Source organism: Populus nigra, chromosome 19 (assembly GCF_951802175.1).
Source record: "Populus nigra chromosome 19, ddPopNigr1.1, whole genome shotgun sequence".
NCBI lineage: Eukaryota > Viridiplantae > Streptophyta > Magnoliopsida > Malpighiales > Salicaceae > Populus > Populus nigra.
In genome coordinates, this window is record NC_084870.1 from 5,926,682 (window position 1) to 5,950,822 (window position 24,141).

The 24,141-nt window shown below is 35.7% G+C and overlaps 3 protein-coding genes and 1 long non-coding RNA gene across 4 annotated transcripts; 1 reads left to right on the forward strand and 3 right to left on the reverse strand.

Moving 5' to 3' along the window:
• Nucleotides 1-6,375: 6,375 nt before the first annotated feature.
• On the reverse strand, nt 6,376-8,492 carry LOC133679233 (dehydrodolichyl diphosphate synthase 2-like). The gene is made up of 3 exons (XM_062101771.1): nt 8,018-8,492; nt 7,803-7,870; nt 6,376-7,076 (listed from the first exon to the last, which is right to left on the reverse strand). The coding sequence occupies exons 1-3, from the start codon at nt 8,417-8,419 to the stop codon at nt 6,629-6,631; spliced, it is 918 nt and encodes a 305-aa protein (XP_061957755.1). The 5' UTR covers nt 8,420-8,492; the 3' UTR covers nt 6,376-6,628.
• Nucleotides 8,493-9,154: 662 nt separating this feature from the next.
• Nucleotides 9,155-10,945, forward strand: LOC133679432 (uncharacterized). The gene is made up of 2 exons (XR_009836165.1): nt 9,155-10,007; nt 10,591-10,945. It is a non-coding gene; the product is annotated as an uncharacterized LOC133679432 (long non-coding RNA).
• Nucleotides 10,946-11,692: 747 nt separating this feature from the next.
• On the reverse strand, nt 11,693-13,165 carry LOC133680517 ((S)-8-oxocitronellyl enol synthase CYC2-like). The gene has a single exon (XM_062103517.1). It carries the CDS (start codon nt 13,007-13,009, stop codon nt 11,870-11,872), a length of 1,140 nt encoding a protein of 379 aa, XP_061959501.1. The 5' UTR covers nt 13,010-13,165; the 3' UTR covers nt 11,693-11,869.
• A 1,375-nt stretch (nt 13,166-14,540) lies between these two features.
• Nucleotides 14,541-17,761, reverse strand: LOC133679232 (vacuolar cation/proton exchanger 3-like). Its single transcript, XM_062101770.1, has 11 exons — nt 17,282-17,761; nt 16,977-17,044; nt 16,822-16,850; nt 16,541-16,737; nt 16,206-16,418; nt 15,906-16,022; nt 15,693-15,809; nt 15,548-15,601; nt 15,326-15,442; nt 15,123-15,213; nt 14,541-15,024 (listed from the first exon to the last, which is right to left on the reverse strand). Exons 1-11 carry the CDS (start codon nt 17,591-17,593, stop codon nt 14,978-14,980), a joined length of 1,362 nt encoding a protein of 453 aa, XP_061957754.1. The 5' UTR covers nt 17,594-17,761; the 3' UTR covers nt 14,541-14,977.
• Nucleotides 17,762-24,141: the final 6,380 nt, after the last annotated feature.

Consider the following 24,141-nt stretch of genomic DNA (forward strand, 5'->3'; position numbering starts at 1 on the left):
TAATATCAAAAATAATTTTTAAAAAATAAAATAAATATTATTTTAATATAAAAAATAATTTAAAAAATAACTACAACCCTACACTTAAACAAACTCTTAAACTTTAGCTGATTTTGGAAAGATTTCCTGAAGATCTATTTAAAAATTATATAAATTTGGAAGACTTGTTGAACCCCACCATCCTTGAACTCCATTACCAGAAATCCGAGTTTCTCCATCTCCATATTTTCCACACCGTAATAACAAAATTCAAACACCACCCATCTGTAATCACCAGGAAGATCAATCAAAATCAACACAGGGAGAAATTCTTTTGAACAATTCATAATAATAATAAACATTAAAAATAATCTTCATTTGATCATCCTCCCCCCTACCTGTCTTCCTTTCTTTTTTCATAATAATAATTAGCGAACTCGCATTTCCCTTTTTTTAGGGCTAGGAAATCTCATGTTTTCCATGTAAAGCCATTTTACATTAGTTGGCATAATTGATGGGATTTGAGTGGGAGATGAGTTGTAATTGGTGGAGTGTGAGTGGAGGATGAGTTGGTATAATTGGTGGAGTATGAGTGGAGGATGAGTTGTTAGGCATATATTCCTCCTAAATTTATGACCATTATACCCTCACTCTTGCCTATAAATAGGCAATGCATTCAAGCCTAAATGCACACCAAGATAGAGAAGAGAAGAGTAGAGTGAAGAGAGAGTAATCCCACAAAATTGTGAGGTATTTGTAAGAGAGTAAGTGAGGTGTTTTCTCCTAATAATAGAGAGATTCTTAGTTGTTCTCCTATTATTTGAGAGAGGTTGTAATTCCCACATTACTTAGTAAAATCCTTCTATACTTGCCTGTGGACGTAGCCCAATTGGGTGAACCACGTAAATTCTTGTGTGTCTCATTTCTCATTTTATCTTATTCCTTGCCTTTTGTCTTGTCGGGTTTGCATGCCAGTATCCTAACAGTGGTATCAGAGCCTTCTTGGTTGGTGTTGTTAATACACAAAAGTTATTCGTGTATACAGTTACTATTCACGTCTACGGCACTATTCACCCATACGGTACTGTTCACATAAGTTACTGTTGGCGTATATAGAAAGTCAGTGCGGTGATTAAATACAGTCTAGGAAGTTCTGTCTAAGGAGATTGGGTTTTAAGCGGGACCGTTTGTGACCCCTCCAATCTTTCCTGGGAACTTACTTAGTGAAGTATTATTCACACGATACTATTTCTGTATACGTTACAGTTCTGTGAAACGGTGATAGCTGAATAGATCACGGTGAATAAAATGGCAGCAAAGTACGAGATTGAAAGGTTTAATGGGAGCAATTTCTCACTCTGGAAAATGAGAATCAAGGCAATCTTAAGGAAAGACAATTGCTTGGCAGCAATTGGGGATTGACCCGCGGAGATCACTGATAATGCAAAATGGAATGAGATGGATGGCAATGCTATTGCTAACATACATTTAGCATTAGCCGATGAAGTATTATCAAGTGTGGCGGAGAAGAAAACAGCTAAGGAGATATGGGAGACTCTAACAAAGCTATATGAGTCCAAGTCTTTGCACAATAAGATTTTCTTAAAGCGGAGACTTTATACCCTTCGAATGGCAGAAACCACGACGGTGACTGACCACATCAATGCAATAAGGACTCTATTTTCACAACTCACTACGTTGGGTCAACAAATAGAGGAAAGTGAACGTGCAGAGCTTCTACTTCAAAGTCTTCCAGATTCGTATGATCAGCTCATTATCAACTTGACCAATAATATCCTCACAGACTATTTAGTCTTTGATGATGTTGCAGCCGCCATCTTGGAAGAAGAAAATAGGCGCAAAAATAAAGGAGACAGAAATAGTTCAAACCAAGCAGAGGCATTGTTGGTGTCAAGAGGGAGATCAACGGAGCGTGGCTCTAGTGGGAGTCAAAGGCAAGGGAGGTCCAAATCAAGAAGTAAGAAGACTGTGAAATGCTACAACTGTGGCAGAAAAGGGCACTTCAAAAAGGATTGTTGGTTTAAAAGGGGTATAGAGAATACTGCAGAGTCATCAAAACCTCAAGGATGTGTCGCAAGCACCTCAGAAGATGGAGAGGTTTTATATAGTGAAGCAGCGACAGTCTCTACAGATAGAGAAGAGCTCACTGAGGTCTGGCTAATGGATTCAGGAGCAACATGGCATATGACTCCTAATCGAGATTGGTTCCATACATATGAACCCATCTCTGGAGGCAAAGTGTTCATGGGTGATAATCATGCTTTGGAGATTGCTGGCATTGGCACCATCAAATTGAAGATGTATGATGGCTTAATTCGTACTATTTCAGGAGTGCGGCATGTGAAAGACTTGAAGAAGAATCTTTTTTCTGTAGGACAATTTGATAGTCTTGGCTGTAAGATCCGAACAGACAATGGAATAATGAAAATTGTCAAAGGAGCGCTGGTGGTTTTAAAGGCGAGAAAGACAGTTGCAAACATGTTTGTATTAATGGGAGAAACACATCATGGGGCACAAGCGTCAATCGCATCAGCCAGTCCTGCAGAAGAGAAGACGATGATGTGGCATCAAAAACTAGGCCACATGTCAGAGAAAGGTTTAAAGGTTCTCTCTGATCAGAAGTTACTCCCTGGGCTTACAAAGGTTACTTTACCTTTTTGTGAGCACTGTGTTACAAGTAAACAGCACAGGTTGAAGTTTGGCACATCAACAACTAAGAGCAAATGCATCTTAGACCTGATTCACTCTGATGTTTGGCAAGCACCGGTTGTATCCTTGGGAGGAGCAAGATACTTTGTATCATTCATAGATGACTTCTCCAGGAGATGTTGGGTGTATCCAATTAGAAGGAAGGCAGATGTGTTCGCAGTCTTTAAAACTTTCAAAGCGCGGGTGGAACTTGAATCTGAAAAGAAGATCAAGTGTTTGAGGACTGACAATGGAGGAGAATATACCAGTGATGAATTTGATAACTTCTGTCAACATGAAGGTATCAAAAGGCAGTTCACAACGGCATACACTCCACAACAAAATGGAGTGGCAGAGCGGATGAACAGAACTCTATTAGAAAGAACAAGAGCAATGTTGAAGGCTGCAGGTCTAGAAAAGTCATTTTGGGCAGAAGCAGTCAATACCGCCTGTTATGTGATAAATCGATCTCCATCAACTGCAATTGAGCTGAAGACACCGATGGAGATGTGGACTGGGAAGCCAGCTGATTATTCTCGATTGCATATATTTGGAAGTCCTGTGTACGTGATGTACAATACACAAGAAGTTAGCAATCTGGATTCAAAATCCAGAAAATGTGTATTCTTGGGATATGCTGATGGAGTGAAGGGGTATCGCTTGTGGGATCCCACTGCCCACAAGGTAGTCATCAGCAGAGATGTCATATTTGCAGAAGGTAAAATGCAAATGGAAGAACATAATAGCATTCTAAAGGAGACTACAGCAGTCCATGTGGAAAATACTCAGAATCATGCTTCTTCTGAAGTTGTACCAGAGCATGAAGAGCAATAACAAATAGAGACTGAAACTCCTGAAGTTCGGCGGTCGACTCGTGAAAGAAGGCCACCGACTTGGCACTCAGAATATGTTACTGAGAGTAACATTGCATACTGTCTTCTAACAGAGGATGGAGAGCCTTCAACTTTCCATGAGGCTATCAAAAGTACAGATGTATCTATGTGGATGACAGCAATGCAAGAGGAGATTGAAGCTCTACACAAGAATAACACTTGGGATCTTGTTCCGCTACCACAAGGAAGAAAGGCCATTGGCAACAAATGGGTTTACAAGATAAAGCGTGATGGCAATGATCAAGTGGAGCGGTATCGTGCAAGATTGGTAGTGAAAGGATATGCTCAGAAAGAAGGAATAGACTTCAATGAGATATTTTCTCCGGTGGTACGACTTACTACAATCAGAGTAGTCTTGGCAATGTGTGCTATATTTGATCTTTACTTAGAGCAGTTAGATGTGAAAACTGCATTTCTTCATGGAGAACTTGAAGAAGAAATTTATATGCTCCACCCAGAGGGTTTTGCTGAAACAGGCAAGGAGAACTTGGTTTGCAGGTTGAACAAATCTCTATACGGTCTCAAACAGGCGCCGAGGTGTTGGTACAAGAGATTTGATTCCTTCATAATTAGCCTTGGGTACAACAGCCTCAATTCAGACCATTGTACGTATTACAAGAGGTTTGAAGAAGATTTCATCATTTTGTTGTTGTACGTGGATGACATGTTGGTGATAGGCCCCAACAAAGATCGAGTCCAAGAATTGAAGGCACAGTTGGCTAGGGAGTTTGATATGAAGGACTTGGGACCAGCAAACAAGATTCTAGGGATGCAAATTCACCGAGACAGAAGTAAGAGGAAGATTTGGCTTTCTCAGAAGAATTATTTGAAGAAGATCTTGCGACGCTTCAACATGCAAGATTGTAAGCCAATTTCCACCCCACTTCCTGTTAACTTCAAATTATCCTCAAGTATGTCTCCTAGCAATGAAGCAGAGAGGATGGAGATGTCTCGAGTACCGTATGCATCAGCAGTGGGAAGTTTAATGTTTGCCATGATATGTACAAGACCAGACATTGCACAAGCAGTGGGAGCAGCTAGTCGATACATGGCAAATCCTGGTAGAGAGCATTGGAATACTATTAAGAGGATCTTGAGATACATCAAAGGTACCTCAAATGCTGCATTATGTTATGGAGGATCAGAATTTACTGTCAGAGGTTATGTTGACTCAGATTTTGCTGGTGACCTTGAGAAAAGAAAATCCACTACAGGCTATGTGTTCATAATTGCAGGAGGAGCTGTGAGCTGGGTCTCTAAACTTCAGACTGTTGTAGCATTGTCCACAACAGAAGCTGAATACATGGCAGCTACACAAGCTTGTAAAGAAGCAATATGGATGAAGAAACTTATGGAGGAGCTCGGGCACAAACAAGAGAAGATTCTTTTGTATTGTGATAGTCAAAGTGCCTTGCATATTGCAAGGAATCCAGCATTTCATTCAAGAACAAAACACATAGATGTTCAATATCACTTTGTTCGCGAAGTGGTGGAAGATGGAAGTGTGGATTTTCAGAAGGTTCACACAAAGGAAAACCCAGCAGATGCTTTGACTAAACCGGTCAACACTGATAAGTATATATGGTGTAGATCCTCTTATGGCCTAGCAGAAACGTAAGCAGCATGAAGATGGCAAGTATAGAAAGGATAGAAGAAGAATCACAGATAATCAAGTGTGAAGACTTGATTAAATCATCAAAGTCTTCAAGTGGGAGAATGTAAAGCCATTTTACATTAGTTGGCATAATTGATGGGATTTGAGTGGGAGATGAGTTGTAATTGGTGGAGTGTGAGTGGAGGATGAGTTGGTATAATTGGTGGAGTATGAGTGGAGGATGAGTTGTTAGGCATATATTCCTCCTAAATTTATGACCATTATACCCTCACTCTTGCCTATAAATAGGCAATGCATTCAAGCCTAAATGCACACCAAGATAGAGAAGAGAAGAGTAGAGTGAAGAGAGAGTAATCCCACAAAATTGTGAGGTATTTGTAAGAGAGTAAGTGAGGTGTTTTCTCCTAAAAATAGAGAGATTCTTAGTTGTTCTCCTATTATTTGAGAGAGGTTGTAATTCCCACATTACTTAGTAAAATCCTTCTATACTTGCCTGTGGACGTAGCCCAATTGGGTGAACCACGTAAATTCTTGTGTGTCTCATTTCTCATTTTATCTTATTCCTTGCCTTTTGTCTTGTCGGGTTTGCATGCCAGTATCCTAACATTCCACTTAACACAAAACGACATTTTCCATTGTAGCTCAATTAAACCTCCCAGATCTTGCTGCCCATAAATGACTTCGACCAATCATCTTCTCCTGCAAACATTACCTATTCTTGCTCAATCGATTCAATTTCTTTTTTTTTTTTAAATAAATTGGCATGGTGGAGATTTAATTCTAGGCCAGGGAAGGAAAATTCTTATCAGTATGAGTGTTGTAATAATCTGGATATGGAGAAATTAAATTTGAAATGATCATCCGTCGTCCTTGTTAGTAGATGAGAAGGAATCGTAGAAGAGAATTGATAGAAGAAAATTGATGAAATGGAAATAGTATCAGTGTTTATATTATATTATAAACGATAGTAAGTTTATATTTGGTTGATCTAACTAATTCGAATAACCTAACTAAAACTCATTCAAATCAAACCAGATCAATAGTAAAGAAAAAGAAATATAGAAATGCTGCAAAATTAACCTGCAAAAAGATGGAAATACTTAATGTTAGGAATTTCAAAGACAAAATCATGGTTTTATAATAACAGAGTTTGAAGTCGTCGAGCTTTAGATAGGAAGAAGTCTGAAATAAAGTTTTCTATTATATCAATGAGTATGGTATACAGTGCCCTGAATCATATAAGGGCATTGAATACAAGGAATACCCTTGCTCTGCTATTTACACACACGTCTCTGACCAGGTGCATACTCGACTAGCTATCCTCGAACACTGGGCTTCAGAGCCGAGGCTAAATAAATTGCCAACAGAGCTTCGCCTGACACAGAAGGCATTAATTTGTGTCAATAATTCTTGAAATTCAAATAGCATGCAGTTATGAACGTCGTCCACCATAGCGTCTCTGTCTTTGCTGGTAGGAAGTTAAGGCCTCTATAAACTCAGCTTTTCCAAAATCAGGCCAGAGTGCTTCTGCGAAGAAGAGTTCAGTGTAGGCCAGCTGCCACAGTAAGAAATTGCTGATTCTAAGTTCTCCACTGGTTCGTATCAATAAATCAGGGCATGGATACTCGGCACAATTTGTTTCCAATTCCTGTTCAAGTAGGCTTTCATCGATGTCTTCTAGTTGAACAGTACCATCCTTTACCTTTTGAGCAATGCTTTTGCATGCCTGTGTAACATCATATTTCCCACTATAGCTGACTGCCACGATAAGATGAAGTCTGGAGTTGTCTTTCGTCTTCTCCTCTACGTCACTTATCAGTTTCTTCAGAGACTCCGAGAGCCTGGACGAGTCTCCAATTGTAGAGACTCGAGCGCCCTGCCTGCGAGTAGCATAAGAAGCATCAGGACCAATAAAAGCGATGGCAATAAATCATACTACTGCATACATTTTAATGTTTGTATATTTTCAAATAGCCACGATTGTATTGCAGTGATGCACTGATGCCATACATGATAAATAATTTTCCACTGGTTACCATGTGATGACTTCTCTAACATTTTGATGTTCAAATTTGTAAACATTCATTACACTGCGCTCGCACAAATCAAGTAAACTATCGACAACCAGAAAAGATCTAGGATCAGGTTAGCATTAAAACATGCTGGTTTGATCATATATATAAAGGCTCACACAGACACGCCCAAGAGCATTTTATATACAAGAGAAGCATGTTTTTTTAGCAAAACATTGTAGAAAGTGTAGACGGAAGTAATTTAGAAAAGGGATATTCCCACGAATCAAGCTTGATAAAAGTCTCACACGCAAATGTTTTGGACTTTCTGAAACCAACAAATTTGATAGGGATTTTCCAGCAATTTTAGTCCTCCTCTATTTTGGTCTCCAAACGACTAATCTCATCTTACGTGGTTTCTGATCAGAAGTGATTAAAATTAGCCAAAGAATCTACTCTAATTGCCATTGCATACCAAGATCACTTGAGTTTTACAGCAATTCCCCATGTTTATGCAAAGAAAGAAAACTACACAAAAAAATGAAGACACTGGATCGGAGGTAAGAGAAAGAATTCTAGCAGATAGATTGCTACCTGATAAAATTATCCAACTCGGACTTCAACATCCTTTCAAATAAACTCATCAAGAAATCAACCTCCACCTGCACTATGTTACACACTCCAATCACAATTAAAGTAAAGAAACATGGAAGTGAATTAGTTTAAGTCTTTTACTTTAAGAATTTGTGAGCTCCATCGCTACTAAAATACTAACCAAAAGAAAGGAAGAGAGAGGGAAGGCTACTGACCTTAGGCCTAATCCAATTATCATAAGAGAAGGCAAAAACAGTGAGAACTCTAACCCCCCAGTCACAACACAAATCCACAAGCTCCCTAAGTGACCGTGCACCAGCTTCATGCCCAGCGGATAATGCTATAAACCCACGCTGCCTGGCCCACCTCGCATTGCCATCCATTATCACCGCCACGTGACGGGGCATCGCCTCCCTCAGTAGCCCCTCCGGCAGAGGCACAGCCGCCACTCCTTTATCTTCTTCCTCTTTGAGATCCAGGTCATGTTTGGCCGCGAGAAGCAAAGTAGGGAAACGGTGCGTTTGTTCTCTTGTGTTTCTAAAGAGAGAATGCTTGTCAGCTTTTTGAGGAGCTAGATTGTTGTTGTAAATTGGTACTGGGAGGTTGAAGGATTGCATTATCCTGTCTAAGTTTAGAATTAGCAGTATTTAAGCAGCTCTTCGTTGCTCTATCGCCCCCTGCGTGCTTGCTATATATATATATTGCATTAGAAATATTTAAATATTCTATAAATATATTTATACAATATATTTTAGGTTAATTTCAAGTTGAATTTCACAATATGTATATCTTTTTATAAATAAAAAGAATTATATTCATTTAAGTTAAGTCAAGTGGAAGTAGCGTCCAAACATCAGTTAGCTGCTAGCTCTATGATTGGTGTGGATGTGAGATGGATTTCTCCCTTTCTGTCTTTTCTTAAAATTATTATGATATGGGAAGATCTTTTTACATGCATGTTCACCTTTCAATTACAACAATGAATTAAACGTGGTCTCTCTCATGAATAATGATGTGATTTTCAATTCATGACTTAACTTAAAGCTCAGGTCATGACAGGTTTATTTAATGGATCAAAACAAAGTTATTAATTTTTTTTTAAAAAATTAAATAGGTTTTAATTCACTTGATTAACCAAGTGAAAATAAATCAATTTAAGTTGATTTTTTTAAAAAATACAACCCACGAATCCACAAAATCAGGGTAAGTTTAATAATTATAGTTTTTATTAAAAAGGAAAGGAAAGAATACGTTTTTTTTCTTATTTAAAAAGAAAAGAAAATTGAAAAGATAAGGTCCAAACTCTCACTATTATCTTTTCAAAGTTCTAGAAAATGCCAGAGAGATTCATGACAAACAGTCTGCGTTAGATTTTCTATGCATGTAACGTTATATTTCTGATTATATGGTTCATTAATTGTTGTTGAAAGAAGAATACTTCTAATGAAAATCAAGATAACCCTTTCAGCCCATGATTTCTTCTAAAGAGTCCTCTTTTTTTTACTAGCATGAATTCAAGGGCCATGGCTTAGCTTTCTTTAGCTTGCTACTTGGAGCAAAGCTTCAGTCAGTTACGCTTATGCCTTCCTGCTTTAACTTTATCATTATACTTGATACCACATGCTCTGTTGTTTGAAGAGAAAAAGGAGAAGAAGTAATCATCATTTGGCATTCCCATGTCAGCTGCAGATATTCTTTATTCATTTCTTCATATTGAGGTAACCATGATGATTCTGTAGTCCTAATGTCCCGATGGCTACAACCCAGCAACTTGGATGCTTGTGGCTACTACACCTACTATTGAAGAGAAAATCGGTGAAGATTTTGCTGAATTATACAGAGAATCTAATCAATACAGGTTTCCCAATTGAGGTCTTGTTTAAACACCAGCAAGATCTTGCAAAATACTCTCTTGTTTATCTACAGATCAGAGCGTTAATTTGCATTAGTGAACCATTTTTTGTTTTATTGCCTCAGGGAGGTGGAAGCTTCAATTATCCATTTCAGTAATCCGCCTGCTGGTTCAGAACCCTTGAAGTTTGCCTCAACATATGCTCAAGGCTCGCAGGCTCAGTTTTTTATTTGCCTTTGGAAACAAAATCTTGTATACTGGAGAAGTCCACAATACAATGGTGTGAGGCTATTTTTTACTGTATTAGCTCAATTGCTATTAGGCTCGGTATTCTGGGATATTGGTTCAAAAAGGTAAATTCCCGTCCTTATAGTGTAATCTTTTTCTGTCGCTTTCATATGGATATGCATTGTTGTGATCAACTCAGTTATGTGTTTATCTTATTTGTTCTATTATTTTTTTTTTTTATTTGTTCTATTATTATGAATACCTTCCTCTACCCTTTTTAGTCCTTTTGATTACTGCTTTGCCATATTGAAACAAAATGTCAAGTCAGCTCGAAACTACAGAAAATATTCTTGGCTAATGTCAATCTTTCTTGTGCTAAAATTTAAACCCCTGACACATATGAAATATCAGCTCATTTTTTAATATTTTTAGCATGCTTTTTGGAAAAAATAACTTGGGTTTTTGGATACAAAACCGTAGCTGTAATTCTAGATAACTTGGACATTAATGGTTAATACTTCTATCTCGATACCATAAGAGAGAATTGGAAAGAAAAGAGAAGGCCGAAAAAAACAAGAGGACTAGTGCTGTTCTTTTATTTGTTTAGTTATTTGACATCATAGCGCTTAAGATGTCTCATTTCCCTTCTGTTGAGACTTGAGACTCTCAGAATGCTATTAAATCACACCATGCTGATACTTTTGATAGGGACTCAGCTCAAGCTTTATTTGTGATTATGGGAGCACTATATTCTTCATGCATGTTTCTCGGGGTCAGTAATGCTTCCACTGTACAGCCAATAGTTTCAATTGGGAGAACTGTTTTCTACAGAGAGAAAGCAGCAATGTACTCTCCATTATCCTATGCAATGGCCCAGGTGACTGTCATTGTGCTGAAGAAGCAGCAGCTTCTTTCGGAAAGAGCAGTTGATGAAAAAATTTGCAATTCAATGTTCATTTGATGAGGTTTGTTATGTACTTTGCTCAAGACCACATATTTGTATCATATTCTATTTTGTTTCGTGGATATATAATTTGCCTCTTTTCCTCGATAAGATAAACAACTTTTGATTTCTCCTCAAGACCAGATACTTTTACATATATAAATATATTTTCGGAAAGACCAATCACATAACACCTCCAAAGTGAAGCACAGTTACACGGTAGAAAGGACAGATAGTTAAGGGACTGGGAAATAATTTGACTTCGCATACACGAGGGGAAAGGAAGTTGAAGGATTTGGGATTAATTCCCATATCCATGAAAAGTGCACGGTGTACCTGTTTCCTTTCAGCCACCTTTTATGGTTACTGTCTGCCCCTTTTCAGAGTATTCCGGGATGGTGGATCTGGTTCTACCACGTCTACCCTATTGCGTGGAATCTGCGGGGTATTATCACTTCTCAGCTAGGTGATGTGGAAACAATAAATGTGGAATGACATATAAGAAGATATGGAAATCATTCTTCGTGTTTCACAAAACCGAGTTCAAACTAGCCATAGAAACGGGCAGCGGCTGTCTTACTTTGAACAAATTTTTCTCTAAAAATAGAGAACTATGACAAGATATATATATACGTAGATGTCATGTACAAAATAAAACAGCCGTACATGGTACTTCTACGCAGAATGCTCTATGTCCCTAAAACATGGAGAAGCCAAGCCAGCCAGCGCACCCCCCTGCTTGCTCCGCAAGAGTGGGAATGTGGGATTGAACATGAGAAATGAACAATGGCATCTATATTATTGCAGCTGGCTCTTAAGTACTCTAAGGCATGCAAAATGAGTAAAAACAGGTGGACATCTGCATCATTTAATCAACTCATATCATATGGTATTATCGATATATTTCATGTTCATAAGAGAGAACTATTTAATTCAGTCAGCCAAACAGTACTTATAAAGGGACTATAATTTTTATTTGCTGAGAGAGCCAACTAGCGGCGCACCACATTCTCTCGTCCATTGTTCAACCCAAATGAAGTCAAGTCAAGGGATCATCTTCTCCTCTCTCATGGAATCAACCCAATACAAGATTGATTCCAATGTCTTGCATCTCATCGTAAAACCCAATCGGTCAGCTTTCTCTCGGGTTCCTAGCATTTTCATCGGAAAGCGGAACAAGATATCCAAGAATTCCCAGTTAGCCAAATCTTCCATCTCTGTGTGTACCAGGCCTTCCTTCACTACAATTTCTTGCCAGGCCTCCTTCTTGTCACTCATTGCTTTTGCAAACCAAAAGTCGTTTGAAAACATTTCTTCAGGCACTTCTGCTCCAAACTTCTTTCCGAGGACCGGCCAGATCTCCTTCCATGTGAAACTTGGGCCATTGATTGCGTTGAAAGCTTGGCCGTCTGTGGAAGATATTCCATCATCGGTAGCTGCCCAAATGTGTTGTTCAGCTACTAGCCGAGCATCAGAACCATCAATGAACACTTCCTCCCAACACTCCCTAGTCCCTCCAAACACAAAAGGGAGGTTCAGATGTTTGCAAATAGCACCATAGATAGCTAAACAACCCATGATGTTATACAAAGCCGTGTTGGAGCTCCCCGTCAACAAACCAGGCCTTAGCACAGACCATGCCACTTTACCAGCTAGTCTCTTCTTGAGCAAGTCCTCGAGAACATAATAGAAGTTATAACCTTCACTTGTTCTTGGGCATTTTTCATCGTAGATAGAGACTTGTTTCACATCAAAAGGACCTCTCAATGATAAATAATGCTTCATTCCTGTTTGGAGTGAAACATGCTTCAACGCCTTAGATTTGGCGAGGATGACATTCAAGGCATTGGACACCATGGCCTCGTTCTGTTCACAGCATTCTCTGCTATCTAGAGGAAATTCGCCTGTCCAAGTGACCCAAAACATATGAGTCACATCTTGCACCATAGAGAGCTTGTTTTCTGTCTCTTGAGGGTTTAGCAAGTCACATGAGATGAAATGGTAGTTGGGACTTAGGATAGGAAAACTCTCATACCTTCTAGCCACGCCATAAACCTTCCATTTGTTTTTTGAGATTAGCCTTCTGGCTATTTCTCTCCCAACAAGCCCGGTGACCCCAAAAATGATGGCAACACAATCAGCAGCAGCAGCTTCAGCTCCATTATTGGATTCCTCAGCTGCCATTTGATATTGTATAGTTAGCTCAGATTTTAGAACCTTGCAGCATCTATAAATAAAGGATTTCTTGTGTCCTCCCGCATGGTAGTTAATGACCCTCTAACAGTGTTTTAGAAGGGCCTGACACCTAATCCGAATCAAACAAGTTGTCCTATTCTTTTGAGGGAGGATATCTGGCAAGGTTTCAAGCTTGCCCATTAAGACTCAATAATTGGTTTATAATATATTGCTACTCAAAATCAAGAAAAGCAAAATCATTATTTAAATAGCTTCCTTTTCATGTCAAGAATACTTTATGTTCTAAATCAATCAAGATCACATGGCGAGTGGCAAATAGTTGCGGCGTCAATGCTTCTAGACCGCCTTGCTTGCCGGCAGATTGTGACCTTTGGCCGTTAATATGCTGGCATTGTGGTTGCAATAAGAGCTTATAGTATTATTTCCAAGTTTGTCCACACATGGTTAAGGTAGCCCTGGCACTATATTTGGTACTCAGACATGAACGGTTTCAGGACCCCATCTTCTTGATTGATGCAGCTTACTATTTTTTTCCCTCAATTAATTTTCAACAACACATGAAACACCTTGAATCTCTGTCACCAGGTCCGGAAGAATTGGAGTTTGATTTGATGGTTGAGCTGCTAGTCATCCTGAATTTAGGCTGGGCATAAAGCTGAGATACATTAAAAAAATATCAGGCAGGCCCATCGGTCTGGGTTACTTAGTGCACATAACATGTCTAATCTCATGCCTTCTCTGGCAAGGGATTAGAAGAATGAGAGAAACGAAAGAAACAGTCATCTTACTTTCTTGTCCACAATTTCCCAAGATGTTTCTACTACACTTTAACTGGATGTCCCAAATGAAAGCTACAACAAGCTTAAGATTCATGAGCTTTGGATTTGCATGAAGAACTGAATGGTACAAAACCAGACCGGGTTCATACTCCATAAACAACGAAAAGGGTGCTAATTCTGTCAGTGTATAGGGAATCTGCATCCAAAAACTTGTAATGCTAGTTTACTCCAAGCAAAATGCAGATACAGTTGGATGCATGAATCATGACATATGAGTAATCAATCCACTAATCTATTGTCAACCCTGATATTGCAGTTATTTATGTGCAACTTGGGGTGCAGCATCAATTTATTCCATGAGTAAACAGTCAAGCTGTCCTGCCAAGTTTATGCCAGCCACTTGAATTTTAATTCCTAGAGTGTCTCGTTAATTAATTAATAGAATACGGGACAGAACTAGAGACAAGAGTCGGACAAAGCCAGAGATAGCCATGATAGTTAAATTTTGAGAAAATTATTCCCTCTCATAATACTTTTGCCCCTGTATTCTTAAAAATTATATACTGTATAGATAACACTTATACTGAGTCAGCCGCACGTGAACTCGTTTAACAAAAAGTTTAAAAATATTATAAAAATTATATTATAATTAATTTAATGCCAAAATGATTTTATAACACCATTTCTCTTCCTCTTCCCCGATTAAAAAATAACTTGAGTTTTTTGAGGCACAATTACTCTGATATTCAAAGTTGTTTTCTTTATTAACTTGATTATTACATTGCAAGAAGTGAAGACAGATTATTCTCGTAAGCAACATGATACAGTGATTTAAATCAAATACATGGAAAATCACAGCTACTAGGTAAAAAACTATATGCATTTTGACACTGCTTTGTACTTCAACTCAGTACCAAAACATTATTAGGAAGACATAAAGACAGAGCTATAAACAAACTTGTTCCATGAGAAGTTCTGTTTCTTCTCCAGAGCTCCCTTCTAAATCCGAAAAAACCAGTCTCAACTTTTGATGGCCTTGTAACTCGAAAGCTCTCGTATACCACACCATCCTCTCTTACCAGAATGCCAATGCAGGTGGTTCACAGATGAATTGAAGAACATAAATTGATCTGTGGACCATTCTTTGCTGGGGATCAAGCCCCGCATGTAAATGCAGCTAAGCTGCAAAGAGTCCATTGAATGGTTTGCCTTGCGAGATTTGATCTAAATCAGAGTTGTAGGAAACATTAGCGGTGATCAGTCAATGAATGAAGAAACTTGGATCATTCTATAACATAGATTTTCGCTAGCTAGGAACTTACTCTGAGGGATTTTGTGAACAAAAAAGCATGCAGCAATCACAATGTAGCAAAGGAAAAGAAGTAGTCCTTTCATGTAGTGTGAAGTTCCATCCTGTAAGTAATTAAAATACTACCATAAGAGAATTTACAAACCAACTAAATAATTAATAGCCAATATAACATGCCTCAACACTGGTAATTAAGAAAATATCAGATGACAAAACCTGTAAAGTGAAGGCCGTGATAATTATTGTGAAAGCAAGAGAACCGGTTTCAAGGAGACTGAAATCAAGGTCCATATGGATGTTCATTGTCCACGCAACAACAACACATAAAGGGACCTGAAGCCCACAAAAAAAGGAGAAAAAAAAGAAGAAGTTATCATGATTTCTTTCCAAGGTTAATTTGGCAAAGGATTTTGTTTGCCTGGGATTTTTTAATCTTACCACAAACATTGAAATTTGAGTGGCAGAACCTAGAGCAACACCTAAAGATATGTCCTGCATAACATCCAGATAATTGGTGTTATTGAAACTTAGCAGGCAACAAAATATAGGAGTAAGACTACTGTCATGGTCTAACATATCATACCAGCTTGTTCTTGAAAGCAAATATGACCGATCCAGCATGTTCTGCAGCATTCCCCACTATTGGCAGCAAAATTATGCTGAGGAAACTGACAGAAATGCCCCAAGAATCTGATGCAGCCTGATTGAGATACATTAAAATTTGAAATCCGCATATTAGAAGATGCTTTAATATTGCTAACAAATAATATTTTAGAAATTCTCAAGTGTAATGTACCTCAATTGTGCCCACAACATACTCAGATAACAAAGCTATGATAATTGTCATGCCAGCCAACCAAGTAAATGCACTCCAAAATCCTATCACTGCCTTTTCTTCCTCCTCGTCATCTTCCTGTCATTCAACTTGAACCAGTAAGTTCTATGCATTAATATCAACTTTGGATTATAATTATTTCCTTCTGACCTAATAGAATACTGATCTCATTGAATAACACATTTTTAAGTGCTGCAATTATAATGAGCCTCATATAGTTTTTATCTTAAAACTTTTTTGCATCTAGAGTTAATTAATCACCTCTTGAGCATCAAACAGTTGCCTGTGAGTTTTAAGCTGGAAGAAGATATAAGCAACATATGCTATAAGCATAATAATGCTGCTCACTCTGGACAACTCAAGGGTAGAGAAGGCAGTGGCAGTTCCTTCCCCTATGGCATATCTGAACATCAGTGGCAACATGTGGCACAACAACCCCAGTAATAAAAGTAATGAGTTCACATCAGCCTGCTTCTGTTAAAGCCAAAAAAAGAAGAAAAAAATATTATGAAATGTATTAGATCGTATATAATAATTACTTACCCAAGTTGTAAAAATAATTGGATTTGTTCTTGAATTTTGAGTGTGTGTCTTACTCTATCGTATTTCTGTTCCTTTTTTAGGTTGGCTAAGCCTCCGCATAGGAGGGAAGTCCCAAGAACTAGAAGGAGATTTGACAAAATGGAACCCAAAAGAGAATACTTCAAGACATGTATTTTGTTCTGGTAAAGAGCAAGAATTGCTATTATCAGCTCGGTTGCATTGCCACATGTTGCATTAAGGAGTCCTCCAACTGCAAATGATCGAATCATCTTCAATTTTCAAATGATGGTGTAAAACCAGAATTAGAAGTAATCTGTGGGCAAATTTAAATTACCTGTTGGACCAGTGAAGTATGCAATTTGTCTGGGATTAATAACAGCAAGAACAACAAAAGTTGAAAATAAAGATTAGTATCAGAACAATCAATGGATAAAATATTCCACAAGTAAGCGTATAAAATTATATGACTATGCTTAGTTACAGACTTACTCAGTGAGGAAGCTGACACGTTCTGCTAGTGGGGTGAGTCCAAGCAAGCTCAAAGCAAATATCCAAGACTACGTGTGGCAGAATAATGCAAATTAAAAAGATAAACAACAAGAAATATCATAATATATTTATTTAATCCATATCTATGATCATCTTCTTAATTTAATTTGGTAATTAAATATATATACAGGAGTTGCTAAATGTAACAAAATCAATTGTAAATATACAAAGAAAAATCAATGACATGGTTGTGTAACCAAAAAAAAGGTTCCATGATTCTTCCGAAAAGAAACTAATCAACTTACTCTTCCGAACTTATAATAGTCAGCAGCAATTGCTAGAGGAATGGCTGGGAAGAGAACAGCCAGCTTAGTTCCAAGAAGCACTTCTTGAAGATTGGTCAAGAAATAGCCAAGCATTTCAAACCGAACATTTGATGAAACAAGCATTGGATCGGATTTCTTTCGAATAATTGAAGATGAAACATTCTGTGGTGTCTTCCCATTGACAAAACCCCCCTTAATGTTATTGCTGTTCAAGCCTTCCTTATAGTTAACATCTCCATTTTCCAATTCTGATGAGACCTGTTGATGAACCTGTGAGTGGTACTGGTCCATATTATGGTAAAATATTGTATAGCTACCACCCCAGTATACACCTAGTTTGTTTTCACTTCTACGTGAAAATCCAAGCGATCCCTGCTACCTTTAGCTTTAATTCCTGGGCTGATATCATAAAGAGGAGGTTATATATATATATATATATATAGGACAAGAGAAGCTAAATGTTTCTGAGGCAGAAAGACCCGAGAGTGCAGTTTCTTTATAATTAGTGTAGCTTCCTGGAATTTTCCCCCGCTTGTTGCCATTCTTGCATGGGAGTCCACGTACTTGCTAATGAAATTGTCTAGGTGTTGCCCTCCTGGGACTATATACTGAGGTTTCACATGTTATGTGTTATACATTACTAGCTATCAGACAGAGTGCAAGGATAGGAATGGAATTGCATCCATAGCTGTATATATAACAGGATTAGTACACCTTTCTAATTGCCTTCCAAATATAGTTTTATAAAAAAATTAATTTTTTTATTTAAAATTAATTATTTTTTACATTTTTAGATTGTTTTGATACGTGGATATTAAAAATAATTTTTAAAAATAAAAAAATATTATTTTAATATATTTATATGTGTAAAACACTTTAAAAAACAACTATTATTACAGTTTCAAGTATAATAATAAGCCAACTGGTTCTTTTATATTTTATATGAATCATGAAAAAATAATATATTATTGAATATAGTAATTTCATTAAACACACAAAATATAAAATACATTGCTATTTTTAAAATTCAATGATAATTACAGCTTACCAATTAAAAAGAATTAAATAAAACAACCAACAATAATATTAATATGAAAACATGAACTTTCAGGTTACTATTAATCCATCTATGTACGCAGGGAGCTGACAGGGCCTGGGTCTTTGGGGAAAAAAAAAAAACCAAACAGTTTTAAATTCTAGAATAAAAACTATTAAAATTAATTAAGTTATGGTCCTCTAGAAAATCTCTTATAATCTTGGCCTCAGTAAAAAGATTTCCTGGCCACGCCCTTATGAAAATTAAATAGAATTCTCTAATCTTCTCTATCAAGAGCTTTCTAAAAGAAGAATGTTGTTGCAGCTTATATACGCGGAACAATCTCAAGTGGTCATCAACTTCTGAAGGAACCGGGTTACAACATCAGACTCCATTGATGGAAAACTTCAGTTTTTTATATGATCGTTATTAATCTCTTCTAAATCATAAGATTTAATTTAATAGCAAACCATTTGTTCAGAGAAAATATAAATCAGATTATATATACCGATAAAAAAAACTAAAAACAAAACCAGATCCAGAACCATATATATATGGAACTAGATCAAGATTTGGTAAAAAGGAAGAAGAAAAAAAAGAGAAGTGAAAAGTGAGGTGATTCTTTCATTGACGTCGACGGCCATGGTTTTTCTCTCTTAAGAGAACTAAGAGAGAGAAAAGAGAGCAGTAAGGAGAAGAAATTCCTTGACCACGTTGGGTAGGCCAAAGCTACAGTAGAAATGTTGCTTTGCTTTATTGCAAACCTGTTGAATTTAGAACTGCATGCACAGTGAAGATCTTGTAGCGTGTAGTCTGAATGAAGCAATTGATATTGCTACTGTTAAACTAACTAATGATTTAACAGTCACCAGCGAATGCATATATTCTAACATCTCACTCAAACTCAGTCACAACATGTATGTCAACTCTCAGCCCGAGTTTGAACAGTTAAGTTAGGAATTGACAAAAGGGGACAGGATGCGTCTTTCATCTGGTAATTAGAAAGATAAAAGATCAAGAAGGGATTGGAGAGATCCCTCAAATTATCCTTCCTAATTTACTCGAATTAGGTAGATTGATTTCTATCCTTCCATCTTTTCATAATTTTCAATGCTTTTGCTTTGGATAGATTGACTCTTATCCTTCCAGTTAGCCAAATAATTAGAGGGATAATAAGCCATCCATCATCTCCCCTACCGGCCCTACCCATCCCTTCACTTAATCCAACCCAGCTCCCCCAAAATTTATCATTCCCAATAAACAGTCTTACATGCATGGTGTAAACTAGCACGTGGTACCTCTTGTCTAATGCTATGTTTGGAAGAACATCACAAGTGTTATAGCCAATACATGCATGGTGTAACGCAGACAGCAAATGATATAGAAAAAGGTGATAAAACAACAGGCATGCAAAGAATAAATCTCAGCCGTAAAATCTAAGATTTAGGAATTTGTTTAACCAGAAAGAAACTCAAAGTCAGGCGATATTGTAGAAGTAGAGTTAGCAAAAATCAAGTCTCGAAACTGAAAAGAACTTTTTTTGAAAACCCTAGAAGCCAGTAAAAAAGGCCAAGTAAAAAACAAACAAATTAGTAGACCTAGAAAGATACCCAGTACCAAGACCAAAACTCGAAAGAACAAGTCGGAAAACTCCTGGAACCGGTTTGACCCATATCTAATTAAGGTTAGAAGAACCTAAAACAAAACATGGGTGAACAAAGTAAAGACATGTGTTTTACAAACAGACACGTCAACTGCAGCGTGGAATCTTATGGACAGATATATAGAGTGCGTGGAGACTCAAATGATGGTGAAATTTAATCAATAAGCTCATTAGGTGATGAGAAATCCCAAAATAAGGGTTTGAATCAAATATTTCTTCATCTTCTCTTCTTATCTCATGTTTTTTTATATTACACTCACAGTTTTCCCCGAATTCAAAGTATATCCATGGTAAAAAAAAAAATCGATAGTTTTTGGTAGAATTTGAAAGCAAAAGGGCAGATTTTAAGTTGAATATTGGTCTGTTCGATCCGAATCCAATCTAATCCCTGAATTTAACCTGAAATAAATAAATAAATAAACTTGAAGTTTTTTAAAAATACATGTATATTAAGCTAATAATTATATATTAAATTATAGTATTTGAGTTTTAAGTTTTGATTATAAATATCCCATGAGTACTCGAAATACAATTAAGTTAATTTTAGTACATACAATATATATAGAACATGATCCATTAATATAAATAGTCTCTTTGTTAATTAAAAAAAAGAGTATTTAATGCAAATACAAGTCACAACAACAAATTAACTGCCTCTTATCCTCTCTCCTAATTGAAACCATTTAATTATTTCAAAATTATTGCTAAGATTTGAAGAATGGATCGAACATGAGAGGATATCATGTGCTTGTTATCATCCAATTGCATTGCTTTCTAGAATTTAATCATCCACTATGTTAAAATTGAGACATATATGTTCGCAAAAGCACATGTACTATGTATAAATAATTAGCTCATTTAATGAATTAATATGGACGTCGTACTAGGATACTAAATTTCGAAGAATTAATGAACTGAAACAATAAATACATCGAACCAGTTAGTTTCTTAACACAAGTAAATTAAATCCTTCCAAATCACTTAATGTTTAATCTTCCAAGTCTTATATTAAAAAAGGGAGCAGCAGTATCCGTACCCAGGAAAGTTTAGAACCTTCCTGGAATTTTCAAGGCCTCCCCAAGAACAATCAGATGGCTGTGGTTTTTTCACCTGTCTTCGAGAGTGCTGATGAAGTAAAACAAGAACAAGAGCATGCATAAACTAACGCCATTTGATTGGTCAGATTCTCAACAAGTAATGAAATTTGGTCGAAATTTCCCATCCCTACCGTCCAAAACAACCACTGATCTCTTCTTCCTCCCATCCAATATTATCTTACGTTAATGTCGTGCATCCCTGTATTAACACCTGATAGCTACGTGTTAGGAAGGAGGCACTTGTTATTATGACAAGTACGAGTATATATTTTAGTTTTTTTCTCCATGAACGAGTTATGATATTTTTGCCTTTTCTTTTGATGGCCACAGGCGGCATTACCACTTGAGGTTTGTGCGTTTTTGTTCCTTTCTTTGTATAGTTCATGAGTGCCCGTATGGGGTACAAACCTCGACATCTTGCATGATTTGACTCGTCTAATTATGTTATTAAAGAAAATTATATTTTTTTTTATCTGAGAATAGAAGAGTTAGAATAAAGGGTAAATAGATAATTAATCTCTTAACTCTGTTTTATTTTAAAACATGTCTCTAATTAATTTAAGCATTTTCTTTAAATTAAGAAGAAATTGCATATAACCTCATTGGGTTCTTGCTATACGCAATTTTTCAGGGCATTGAATATGGGCTAAAATGAGGCCCAGTAATTGGCCTTTTGTTATAATTATAATTGTAGTTTTTTTTAAAAAAAAATAGCCGGTGGTTTTACTATATATGTTTGCGTTATGCATACTTTCACGCTTCATTATTGATTATAGTAGTGCTTTTTTTAATTTTGATCACTCAATTTTTGTGTTTTTTGATTTTTTTTAATCTATTTGCATATTCTTGAGATATAAAAGTTTTGAATAGAATTCAAAAATTGATTAGATATCAATTTAATAAGATATTATTTAAATTTATAGCATTTATAATCAGAAAAAAAAAGACCAAATTGAAAACCATAAAAAAATAGCTTTACTCAATTTTGTGGGAAAAAATGTATTTTAATCCATGTTTTTTATGTTGACTCCTCCTTTGGTTCCTTTTGTTTTAGAATTGTTAGTTTTGATCCATAACTTTATTTTATTCATGTTTTAATCCTTGAGGTTAAGAGTGAGAAAGAAAGTCGATAAAAAAAAAAGAGGTGCATGAGAGAAAGTTGTTAGTTATCCAAATTTTAATAACAAAAAAAAAATGATTTTGTTGACAATGTATTTCATTTAATGAGAAAAGTATCATTGAGATGTTTTTTATCCCTTATTTTGTCTAAAGAAGTAAATTGGGATTCAAGAATTTTTTTTATTTAAAATGAATTTTTTAGTTTTTTTATTTGATTAAAAACTTATTTAAGGTTAGATATGGAGTTGTTGAGGTTTTACAAGGTGTTTCTTGAGTGTTTTTAGATGGAAAAAAAATTGAAAATAAGTTTTTAATTACATGAGATCTAAATTGTATTTTCTAGACTTCTAATGTGGCTAAAATCTTACTAGTATATAACATGTTGTTTGTTTTTTTAAAAAAATAAAAGGATATTCAAGGATGTGCCCATGGCCTTTTTTTTCTTTTTTTTTGTTAAGAGCTAGGCACATTGGCACATTCAATCTCAAGTGTCTAATCTCTTTTCGTTAAGCATTATATGATAATGTTTTTCTATAGATTTAATTAAAATTCTTAAAAAATTAATTAAATATATATTAATGATATTATTTTATTAAATATCAATCACTTTTTTTTAATAAGAATATGGCATTCTTTTTTCAATATTAGCAATCATTTTTTTTGTCAACTTTCATGTCTTTTTTTTTGTTAAATTTTATTCGTTGACTTTCATGTTCATGTTCATGTTCATGTTCATGTTTATTATTTTATAATTAAATAAAAAAAAATTCCATAAAATCCTCTGCAACAATGTGTGATAGGTGTGTTATTCTTATAATCTTTTCTATTACAATTTGCTTTTATCATTCTTATAAGTTGTTGTTTAAAAAATGTATTTTTATATATAAAAAAAAACAAGAAAGCTCATTAATAAGATAGATGTGTTTTAATTAATTAGAAAGATATCTTTTTCACCTTTATTTCAAATCATCCATTTTTTTACTTTTTCTAATTGATTTTGTTTTTTTATCAAATATATATATATATATATATTCAGAATGGTTAATTAAAAAAAAGGAATTATGATCTTGTTTCAATGTATTAAATTAGTACTTTTCTTAAAAAAAAACATTGACGGATAATATTAAATAAAAAAAATCAACACAAGATCAAACATCAATTTAATCTACACGTACCTCTCAATTTATCAATTTAATTTTTAATTAATTATAATTCTCAATTTATTTTTATTAATCACACAACAACTTTTTAATTCACAGTTAAAAATCAAGAATCTTCCTGATGCCAGAAAACATACGAACAAAAGGTAGCTCTCAAAACATGTAAAAGAGTAGAGATATAGTTATTTTTTAAAATATTTTTTATTCAGAAATATATAAAAATATTATATTTTTTTATTTTTTTAAAATTATTTTTGATATCAATATATCAAAATAATCTAAAAACATTAAAAAAATATTAATTTAAAGTAAAAAAATAAAAAAAATCTAAATTTTTTTAAAATATTTTAAATACATAAAAACAAACATGCTCCTAAATTAATGATCGGTTAAAAAGAAGTCAATGACCGGTTGACAGAGGATAAATTGGGGTTGTGAGGTGGCGCTTTGGAGGGCAGTATTGAGATTTCGTAATTGTCATTGAATTCCACTTCCATTTAAGGGGCTTTCTTAATGAGAGGGAGTTAATCCGTGGAGTGTCAAGGTAACGTTATAAACGGAAAATAGTCTTGCGTGAAAATCGCATAAGTCTTACGTGGGGTTGCGGGTCTTGAATTACACTTGTCGGATTTTTAGCCAGAGAGAGAAAGAGAAGAACAGATTTTCTTACAGCCCTCGTACCAATTCTGACCTCGGTTTTGTCCGTATATATCCATTTTCTGTCACTGTAAGAGTGATTTTAGGCTGTGATTTAATTTTTTTGT